At 54.0% G+C, this 10,128-nt stretch overlaps 2 protein-coding genes across 3 annotated transcripts; one reads left to right on the top strand and one right to left on the bottom strand.

Moving 5' to 3' along the window:
* Positions 1-51: 51 nt before the first annotated feature.
* PRPF4 (pre-mRNA splicing tri-snRNP complex factor PRPF4) lies at positions 52-9,249 on the bottom strand. 2 transcript variants are annotated; one of them, XM_085076444.1, is made up of 14 exons: positions 9,062-9,249; positions 8,166-8,343; positions 7,672-7,858; positions 7,009-7,096; positions 6,198-6,277; positions 5,855-5,948; positions 4,790-4,884; positions 4,442-4,500; positions 3,680-3,803; positions 2,434-2,523; positions 1,774-1,896; positions 1,349-1,456; positions 1,158-1,268; positions 52-1,003 (listed from the first exon to the last, which is right to left on the bottom strand). In XM_085076444.1, the coding sequence occupies exons 1-14, from the start codon at positions 9,110-9,112 to the stop codon at positions 418-420; spliced, it is 1,974 nt and encodes a 657-aa protein (XP_084932570.1). In that variant the 5' UTR covers positions 9,113-9,249; the 3' UTR covers positions 52-417. The 2 variants fall into 2 exon arrangements, with proteins under 2 accessions (XP_084932570.1, XP_084932571.1); XM_085076445.1 differs by having other exon boundaries at positions 722-1,003; positions 1,150-1,268; positions 9,062-9,247.
* Positions 9,250-9,380: 131 nt separating this feature from the next.
* On the top strand, positions 9,381-9,929 carry CDC26 (cell division cycle 26). The gene is made up of 2 exons (XM_085076455.1): positions 9,381-9,535; positions 9,603-9,929. Exons 1-2 carry the CDS (start codon positions 9,455-9,457, stop codon positions 9,780-9,782), a joined length of 261 nt encoding a protein of 86 aa, XP_084932581.1. The 5' UTR covers positions 9,381-9,454; the 3' UTR covers positions 9,783-9,929.
* The last annotated feature ends 199 nt before the right edge of the window (positions 9,930-10,128 follow it).

Here is a 10,128-nt window from a genome sequence, read left to right as displayed (position 1 = left end):
TTCTCCATTCCTTGGTCAGGCCCAAAGCCCAGGATACACATTCAAACCACGTTTAGATTTTCCAGGACACATTTACAAAACCTCAATTTAAAGAACAAACAAATACAAAAGCTCTCCATAGGGTAGGGCAGAACAAGAGAATCCTACACCGAATGACCTTCCTATCACCTCGCACAGCAAACCCCAAATAGGAGATGCTGACATGGATTTCCAACACCCAGTCCATGGGACAGCTTAAGGAGTAGGACACCAGGTGATACCTGGAAATAAAAGATTCCCTGGCCTTGGACATCTATTGTAAGTGAATCTAGGGGATGCAGATCTCCATCCAGAGACACTGGTGCTGAGGCAGGGGAAGGAGGGTACCATGTGCCTCTCCCTCTGACAGCCTTCTCTAAATGCAAATCAAGTTTGAAGTCAGACTCCTACCAAAAAGGAGGGTGAGAAGGGCAGTAACAGAGGCTGAACCACACACCACATCTGAGGTGCTCTGTGGTTACTGCAAATGTCTGGAGGACGCCTGGGAGCCAAACTTGGAAGGGAGGGTGGAAGTACACAGATCAAAATTACAGCAGAAAGTGGTACCTGCAATATAAGAACAGTCCAAAAACTGGGAAAACCCCCAAGAGTTGAGTCCAACCAAGCCCTGGCCAACACTGGTGCTTCAAACACACCCAAACTCCAGAGCAGCCATGACTGCAGCTGCTGTAACACGTTGGAATTGCTGATTCCTATTTTTTCTTTTAATATAAAAAAGCAACCGAAAGTCATTGATGTCCCCATCCCAGTCCATAACCAGCCCCTCTGAGCTACTCGGCTGTCCAGAGCTTGAAGGTTCTGTCGTAGGAGCAGGTGGCAATGAGCTGCCCATCCAGGGAGATGTCCAGGCCCATCACCTTCCCCTCGTGCCCTGCCAGGGTCTTCAGTGGGGACCAGCCAGGGTGGGTCCAGATCTTGGCCATGTTGTCGTAGGCACCCGTGAGCAGGAAATTCCCATGGTTGGCTGCACAGGAGGAGAAAAGGGGAGAAGTGAGACTTGCAAAAAAAAAAAACCATGACAATCTCTGCTCACCAGCACAGGCCTTCCTGAGCTGCAGGCATGGGTTTGAGCTGCTGGACGGGCAGGGATAAGGAGCACCAGGGACTCACGTTCAAACCTGACGCCGGTGACCAGGTTCTGGTGGGCAGGGATGGTGTAGATGCACTTCCTCTGCCGCAGGTCCCACACCTTGCAGGTGTTGTCCCCACTGCCTGTGGCCACGTGGTACCTGCCCAGGAGGGGAGGGAGAGCAGTGTTTAGGGAATGGGATTTGCACTCCCACATCAACCACGCCAGCTCCCTTCTTACCCATTTGGTGAGAAGTTGATGCCATAGATCTCCTTCAGGTGTCCCTCCAGGAACATGATGCAGCGTCCTGTGCGCAAGTCCCACACCCGGCCAAAGGCATCCAGGCCTCTGGAATCAGAGTCACACACTGGTTGGGCTGGGAGGAATCTCACAGATCGTCCTGGCCACAAGCAGGGACACCTTCCACTATCCCAGGCTGCTCCAAGCCCTGTCCAACCTGGCCTTGGACACTTCCAGGGATCCAGGGGCAGCACAGCTTCTCTGGGCACCCTGTGCCAGGGCCTGCCCACCCTCACAGGGAACAATTCCTTCCCAATATCCCATCTAACCTGCCCTCTGGCAGTGGAAAGCTCTTTCCCCAGCAGAAATCTCTGGTCACAGGGAGCCCTTGGGAGTATTTCCCACCCATCCTGCACCAAGCTCACCCCGTGCCAGCAAGGGAGCCATCAGTGTGGAAGGCAATGTCATAGACCCCCTTGCTGTGCCCCTCCTGGTGCAGGATCTCCTCCTGGGCCTCCAGGTCCCACAGGCGCCATGAGTGATCGTAGCTGCAAGAACAAAGCACTTGTCAAATCCTAGAGTCATTCAGACTGGAAAAGCCCTCAAGGATCATTGAGTCCAATTGTTAACCCAGCACCACTGTGTTCACCACTAACCCATGTGCCCAGGTGCCACATCTGGGTGTTTTGTGAACACTTCCAGGGATGGTGACTCCACCCCTGCCCTGGCAGCCTGTTCCAGTATCTGACCACTCTGTGAACAAATTTTTCCCAATATCCAACCTACCCCTCCCCTGGTGCAACTTGAAGCCATTTCCTCTGGTCTCTATGTATCTCCAAGGAGAATAACAGGATATTTCACTAACTGGATAGTTCCAGTTAGAGACCAACAGTGTCTCACACAGGGACAGGGATAGGAATCCCAATGCCCTGCTGTCACTGACACTGCAACAGCCCAGCTCTGGGCACGAATGGCCAAGCCCTGCCCATGCCAGGCCCTGCTGCTGTGGACAAACCCTGGCACCACTGGCCACCAGCTGGGCAGCCCATGGTAATTTCTGAAAGCCAATCCCCATGTGTCCATACCAGGTGGTGCCCAGGAACCTCCCGGACGGGTGCCACATCACACGGGCCACTCTCATGCTGTGTCCTTCGATGTCTGCCACTGGCTCATCACTGAAACACAGAACAAGCATGGGGCACTGGCCAGAGAGCTCTGGCTGCTGCCACACTTTGCCAACACATGCAGATGGCAGCAAAAGCTCTGCTGATTAAATCAAACCAGACAGGAACATCAGAGCTGTAGCTGATGACTGAATTCTGCCTTTCATTCACACTCCCAAGGCTCTGAGTGGAACCTTTTCTCCACACTCCTGTTGGTTGTAAAGTTCTCCTGAGATGAGCATGATTATTATTATTCCTGCAAATTAACAAGGCCCTCGTCATTAGCACTTTTGGAAGTGCAGGAACAACCACAGACTACCTGAACTGCAGGGAGTTTTTCTGAGAACACACAGAACATCCTGAACTGCAGCAGACCCTGCTGTTCTGAAGGATGGCAGGGAGGCAGGGCTGAGTGAATATTTATTCTCCCAGAATGACAGGCAGCAGGTCAGGAGCCTTCAGCACACGATCTGAACAGCAGTGAAATTTCTTTTCAACGGGTTAATTAAGAGATGTGGTCACAGGAGACTAACAACCCCCTTGTCCCTTTGCACAAGGGCACTTCTGCTGTTGGAAACTGATTGTCAGCCAAGGATAAACACTGGGGCTCTGGGAGCTGCCTGCCCTTCCCAAGTGCACTGCAGGCTCTACTTCTCAACCAGGTCAAGCTGGGGCTCAGTACCTGAACCACTCTCCTCTTCCCAGGCCTGAGACAAATGCTGCCCATCTGCCTGAACTACTCTGTACAGTGACAGCCACTTGTTTGCATCACAGGCAGAAGCTTTTGCGCCTCGTTGTGTATTTGGTCAGTCTCTGCCCAAATTCTGGTGCTTTCCAATTACTCAAAATTAGTTTCTTAATATCCAAGAGGGGCAATTTGCTTTTAAGTGAAAGGTTAGAATGGAATAGTCCCCAAACCTTCCATCCATCACCCCCAGCAGCAATTCTGCCTCAATCCCTTTCAGACAATCTCCCTCACCTTGACTCCCTAATCAGGGTGATCTCTCTGCTGAACAGGGTAGCACATACTCAGGCCAGGGATTGCTCTGGGGTAACTAAAAGAAAAGGTCATATTGGCAGGAGGATGGTAAATGTCTGGTGTTTAGGAGCATGGAATAAACCCCAGAACAGCAATGCTGCAGCTGTGCACATCTGGAATGGTTCTGACCTTTCCAGGTTCCAGAGTTTGACAGAACCATCGGCTGCACACGAGGCCAGGCTGACATCCTTCTTGTCCAGGGATACTGTGGCTTTGGGGTGGAACACAATTGCCCCCACATTGGTACTGTGTCCTGAAGGGAAAGGAAAACCAAAATTCAGAATCTGCAACGTGATCTTGGCCAGTTATTCAGAAAAGCAGCATTTCCTTGTTACTAGTGAGAGTCAGGTGCCTGTGAACACTTTCACTGTGTCCTCAATGCTGGCTGACATTGCCCTGTACCCCCAACCATACCTGTCCTGCAAACACCTACACTGCACTTCCAGGAGCACCCAAGGCAGAGGATCCAATGCCAAAGGTTTGGAACCCCCAAAGTGCAGACAAAATTCAACATATGAATCAAAAGATTTGTTCTGACATGTGTATTTAGTCCAAGTTGTGACCACTGCTCAAAGAACCTCACTGTTGTCAAGTGACCTGCCCAAAACTGCTGGTGTTTGTAACTCAAATAACTCAAACTAGGTTTCGAAACCAAACAAAACTGTTCAGAAACAGAAACTGCAAACTTGGGGCTGAGGTCTGAGCTAAAGGCCAGGTCTCCCTCCTCATCATGTGACACATTCCCATGCACCCAAGCCCAAGTGATGCCCTCAGCAAGAGTGAAATTGCCCAAGCAGGACATTTTGAGTCACAAAGTAATTCAGGTGGGAGTTCAGCCCAGAGAAGAACAAAAGAACCAAGGTAAGAGCCTCAGTGAGAGCTGCTCGCTACCTCGTAAGGTGTGAACCAGGTTGCAGTCGGGCACAGACCAGAGCTTGCACAGCCCACTCCTGTGGAAGATAGGGAATGGATGTCAGTGGAGAAGGAATGTGAAGGAACACATCAAACAGAGCTGCAAAGCCACCCTGAGGTTCTGCAGGGGCTAAAACACCAACACACTTTGGGCAACCAGCTCAAATCAATCAATCTGCTCAGCTCTAAAATGAAGTGATGAGAGCTCAGAGTAGGGAAGACAAGCATCTCTGGACTCTCACGATTCCCAAGCCTCCAATAACATCCCTGTCTTTCCCTGCTGTGCTCTCCCAACCCCTGAAGCAGGTTCTGCCCAGGAAGTCTCACCAGCAGGCTGTGGCGAGGAGTTTGGAGTTGGGGCTGAAGTGGCAATAGGACAGCGGGCGATCATCCCCGATCTGACTGCAGAAATTATTCAAGGACTGTAAAAAACAAAAAGAACACAATAAACAAATATATTACTAAAGTACAACCAGGCCAGAGCAAGCCCCAGACAAAGCCTGAGGTGAGGGAAGCAAATGCCCACAAAAGGAGGTAGAGACCCTTGGAAAGTCACATAAAGGCAGGAGCTGCCTCAGAGTCACTCCAGTTCCAGGAGGGAGGGCCATGACCAGCCTGGCCCAGGTGGCTCAGCACAGCCTGGGGGCACAGCTCAGCCCCCCAGCTGGTATATGCACCTCCCTTGCCCAGCCCCACAGCTCTGCAGCTGCAGCTCTGACACAGAACTGGCTGGAGTTTGGCATCTTTCCATAACTCATCCAAAGAATCCAACCAGACAGACAAGGCAGAGGGGAGAAGCAAATCCTCTGGCAGCTGCTTCCTCTGGAGTAAACAGGATTAGGGGGGCACCACAGGGTGTGCCTGAGCCTCTCTGTTTGGTTAAGCCGGGAATCTGGCTTAGCATGCTCGGAAAGGGCATCTCAGAGTCATCTCAACCACATTCTGCACCCAGAGTTGGGTGTTTCCCTCAGATTCCCTGGCTTCCCAGGCAGCCAAAACCCATGCCAAAGCCCAAACATCCCAAACACCCAGAGGTGTTCTGCACCCAGAGTTGTGTGTTTTCCTCGGATTCCCTGGCTTCCCAGGCAGCCAAAACCCATGCCAAAGCCAGGAATACATTCCTTTAGTTTCACAGGCTAGTGGCAAACAAAGCAGGGATGTCTCTGCATATCTCTGCCAAGCACAGGGACAAAATACATCTCCCTAGATCACTCTGAAGGACTCAGAACGTGCTTCACAGACACAGGGAAAGAGAAGAAAAGCAGAGCCTCCCAAGACTGCAGAGACTGATGTGCATCTGAACAGCACCTCAGGCTGCTGAATTCCTGCTGAGCTCTTTGCAGGATCAGCCACACGTTGTGAACCCAGCAGAGCAGCAGCTGCCAAACCTACCCGCAGGGATTTGTGCAGCTCCTGCCTCTGGGATGTCCTGGTGGCCTCAGGAATCTCCTTCAGCAGCCGGGCCTCCTCCAGCCGCTTCGCTGCCCTGGGGAGAGCAAAGGTGGAGTAAGAATCCTCAGCATTCCCCCTTCTCTGCTGCTGGAAACAGGCTTTTCCCTGCTCTTCCCCCAAACTGGGCTAATGCTGGATCAGTCCTTGAGAGCTCAAGCTCTGGGCTCACTGGACTTGCCTCCCCACTCCTTGGATTTTCCATGCTACCCACAGTGGGATCAGCACTTGGATTTGCAAGACAATTGGTTGCATCTCCCTCCTCTTTTGTGCTGTTTTCTCTCACCTGGGGAGTGAGTAGTTGGCCAGCCACAGCCTGGCTGTTTTCAGACTGCGTGGGCCCTCGTGGTACCAGGTTTGCTGATACTGTAAAAACAGGAATAAAACTGATGGAAAAGCTCTGGTGCTGCTGCCCCTCCATTCATTTCCCCCCCAGCTGTTCCCTCCCAGCACCTGTGCCCAAACCCTGCTGTGCTCTGGCCTCTTTTGAAGGGCCTTCTGCACAATTGTAAGCCCAGAAAAATGGATTAAGAGAGATAAATCAAACTCTGCCCTACAGATCTGATCCTGACGTGCTGCCTCTTCACTCAACATTCCAGTTGAACACTGACTCATCTGCATTTCCTGACCTGTAACTCTCTCCTTCTTTACACATCACCCAGTAAAAACAAAGCCCAGAGTTACAGAAATTATTTCTTACAGCACAGCTTAAAAACTGTAAGGAAAAACGGACTCAGAAGAGAGACAGAAGCAGAAAGCATAATCAAAGGCAGAAATGGATGCAGCAGCAGGAACATTTTCTTTTTCTTCCCCAGTGTGAACAAAAATAAGGAACTTGTTAGAGTGAGTAAGAGCCCAAACACCTGCTCTCCTGGTTTGCACACTTAGTGCAGCACAGAGCTCAGTCTGTGAGTAAAAAACCACACTCAGTGGTCCTCACTGAGACCAAACACTGCCACAGGTTTGCTAAAATGGGCAACATGGAAAGGATGACTTGAGAATCCACAGGCTGACCAAAACCAGGAGTCCTGGATATCAGAGACATGGATATACTCTCCCTCCCTCAGTACTGAGAGGACAGGAGACCTCTTCCTTACCTCTTCCTTGGACTTTTTTGACCTGTCATCATCTTTCCTGGTCTTTTTTAATGCATCTGTGCCAACCACTGAGAGGATGTTCCTTAACCTGGAAAAAAAGACATGAAGATGAATTTAATCAGTGAATTCTCAGCTCATTTGACAAATATCAATATGACATTTCTTCTGCCTCAGGGTTCTTAGAACAGAGTCACACACTGATTTGGGTTGGGAGGAATGTTAAAGCTCATCCAGTCCCACCCCTGCCATGGCAAGGACACTTTCCACTATCCCAGACTGCTCCAAGCCCTGTCCAACCTGGCCTTGGACACTTGCAGGGATCCAGGGGCAGCCACAGCTTCTCTGGGCACACTGTGCCAGGGCCTCACCACCCTCACAGGTTAGATGTTCCTTCCCAATAGTCCATCTAACCCTGCCCTCTGGCAGTAGGAAGCCATTCCCCCTTGTCCTGTCACTCCAGGCCCTTGTCCAGCTTTCTTGAAGCCACTTAAGGCATTGGAAAGGGCTGTAAGGTCTCTTTGAAGCCTTTTCTTCCCCGGACTGAACCCCCCTAGCTCTCCTGTGACCCAGCACTGCTGACTGGCAGTGCCCACTGCACCCCAACTCCCAGGAAATCTCAGGAATTTGACAAATGGCCATTCCCTGCTGGCACAGACACAGCACCTCTCCCTGCGCTCGGCAGGTCCCTCTCCAAAGAGCGTGATGGGCTCCCCCAGGGCCCTCAGGCAGGCCTTGACCTCGGAGTCATCAGTGGAGACGTTGATCTGCCGGGCGCGCTTCCGGCGCTCAAACTCCGCCAGCACCTCGGCCTGCCGCTCGCTCATGTGGTCCTCCAGGTCAAACACCTCCCCTGGGCACAGACACAGCCTGAGCACAGCACAGCCTGCTCTCTGGAGATCACCCAGGCAGGGTCACCCAGAGCAGGTGACACAGGAACATGTCCAGCTGGGTTGGAATGTCTCCAGAGAGAGACACTCCACACCCTCCCTGGGCAGCTGTTCCAGGGCTCTGACACTGGATGTCTCTCAGACAGGAGGATCCAAGCAAGGAGCCCCCATCCCTGCCTGGTTTGAGGTGATGCCCAGACTGTGACCAGAGTCATCTGGAAGTGTCACATCTCCGGGCAGGGATAATAAAGAGTGGTTCCACACGCTCACCACTGCTGATGTTGATGTTCCCAGCCTCCATGGCAGCCTTCATGCCCTCCTTGCCCAGCAGCCCCGACTCGCCCTTGGCCAGGCGCTCCCGCTCCTTCTCCTCCAGGCTCCCGTAGAAGATGGGCGCTCGCTTGGCCGGCGGTGCATCGCCCTCCTCTGCAGGCTTGGGCTTGGGGGGCTGTAGGGAAAGGCAGTTTGGAGTGTTGGGGGACACAAGAGGCAGCAAACAGCCTGGCTGTGCCACAGAGCTGAGCTGTGCTGGGGAAACTGGGCTGTGCACCATGCAAAGATCCTCTCAGAATCCCAGACTGGTTTGGATTGGAAGCGATCTTAAAGCTCATCCCGTTTCAACCCCTGCCATGGGCAGGAATAGCTTCCACTAGACCTGGTTGCTCCAAGCCCCATCCAACCTGGCCTTGGACACTTCTAGGGCTGGGGCTGCTACACTGACATTGAGATTTCTGCCTCAAAGCCACAGCACAAAATTAAAATGCCACATTAAATTACTTAAATGAGGCTGTGTTGTCTTCTTATTCTTTATTATTTGCATTGCAATTTTTTTGAAAAAGCTTTCGAACACGAAGCTTTTCCTCCTGCTGCTGAGCCCCAGCACAGCCAGGAGCGATGCTGTCCTCCAGCTCCGGCGCTCTCCCTGCAAGGCCGGGGAGGATAAACGGTGCCCGGCTCGCTCCTCCTGGAGAGGGGCTTCACACCAACTTCCCAGGGAAAAAGGCAGGATTGTGGAAAAACGCAGGAAAACCCGTGAGCGCTCCGGCCGCGGTCCTCTGGATGGCCCCGGTGTCACCGGCGCATCGCAAACCTCTCGGCAACAGCGAGCGGCGCTGCTGCCTGCAGGGAACGGGCCCGGAGACACCCCTGCTGACTAGGACACTAACCTCGGGGGGCCGGGCCCCGCCTCGTGCCGCCGGTGCGCGCGCGGTGGCCATGGCGGGAACGGGACCGGGAACAGGAGTGGGAAGAGGCACGGGAATCGGGAACCGGAGAGAGCCAGCAGCACGGGACTGGCCGCGCTCGAGCTCCGGCGCCTCACGGCCACTTCCGGGTCGCGCGGGGCACGCCGGGAAGTGTGGCGGAGCCGCTAAGAACGAGTCTTGCGAGGCATGCCGGGAGATGCATTGTCCGCTAAGGGCGCGGCGCGCGGGGCACGCCGGGAGGTGCGGCGGGGCGGGCAGCGGGCGCGGGGCACGCCGGGAGGTGCGGCGGGGCGGGCGGGGCCCGCTGAGGGCGGGAGCGCTCGGTCCGGTCCTGTCGCGCTGCTGCCGGTCGCGATGCTCCGTCGGAAGCCGACGCGGCTGGAGCTGAAGTTGGACGACATCGAGGAGTTCGAGAGCGTCCGGAAGGAGCTGGAGGTGCGCGCGGGGCCGGTTGCGGGGGGCTCGGCCCGCCGCCGGCCCTGACGGGCCCGTTTATCCGCAGAGCCGCAGGAAGCAGCGGGACGAGGCGGAGGCGGCAGCGGGCGGCGAGGAGGCGGCGGCGATCGGAGCGCTGGGCACGGAGCACAAGAGCCGCGAGCAGCTCATCAATGACCGCATCGGGTACAAGCCGCAGCCCAAGGCCGGCGGCCGCACGGCGCACTTCGGCACCTTCGAGTTCTGAGGGCGCTGCCCCGGGACCCCGAGCCCCGCCCGGACCAGCCGGCCCCCTCTGAGCCGGTCCTTTTCTTTTTTAAGTCTGGTTAACAGGCCCCTGAACGCCCCTTGGCCGAGTGTTTTGTTTTAAATAAACACTTTTTTTTTTTTTTTTTTTAAGGAAATAATAATAATAATACTCCCACGAGCTGCTGTTAATGGCTGCAGTGACGGTGCAGGCAGGGATAGGAATCCCTCGACCACCCGTTCCCTGTACCTGTGAGCAGGGGGGTAAAACCCTGCGGGAGGAGCCTCTGGGATCATGATTTGGTGATCTTAAACCAGATGGTAGGGACTGTCCAGCCGAACCTCCA

Source organism: Lichenostomus cassidix, chromosome 17 (genome assembly GCF_008360975.1).
Source record: "Lichenostomus cassidix isolate B80296 chromosome 17, HeHo_3.0, whole genome shotgun sequence".
NCBI lineage: Eukaryota > Metazoa > Chordata > Aves > Passeriformes > Meliphagidae > Lichenostomus > Lichenostomus cassidix.
The sequence above is the reverse complement of the archived record's forward strand: the minus strand, read 5'-3'. Positions and strand labels throughout refer to the sequence as shown.

Excerpts from the sequence above, each read along its gene's own strand:
- PRPF4 (XM_085076444.1), bottom strand. The coding sequence starts at position 9,112 with ATGGCCACCGCGCGCGCACCGGCGGCACGAGGCGGGGCCCGGCCCCCC. Across the intron at positions 8,344-9,061 it reads GCGGGGCCCGGCCCCCCGAG|CCCCCCAAGCCCAAGCCTGC; the intron begins GTTAGTGTCCTA and ends CTTTCCCTACAG. Across the intron at positions 1,269-1,348 it reads ATCAACTTCTCACCAAATGG|GTACCACGTGGCCACAGGCA; the intron begins GTAAGAAGGGAG and ends CCTCCTGGGCAG.
- CDC26 (XM_085076455.1), top strand. The coding sequence starts at position 9,455 with ATGCTCCGTCGGAAGCCGACGCGGCTGGAGCTGAAGTTGGACGACATC. Across the intron at positions 9,536-9,602 it reads GCGTCCGGAAGGAGCTGGAG|AGCCGCAGGAAGCAGCGGGA; the intron begins GTGCGCGCGGGG and ends GTTTATCCGCAG.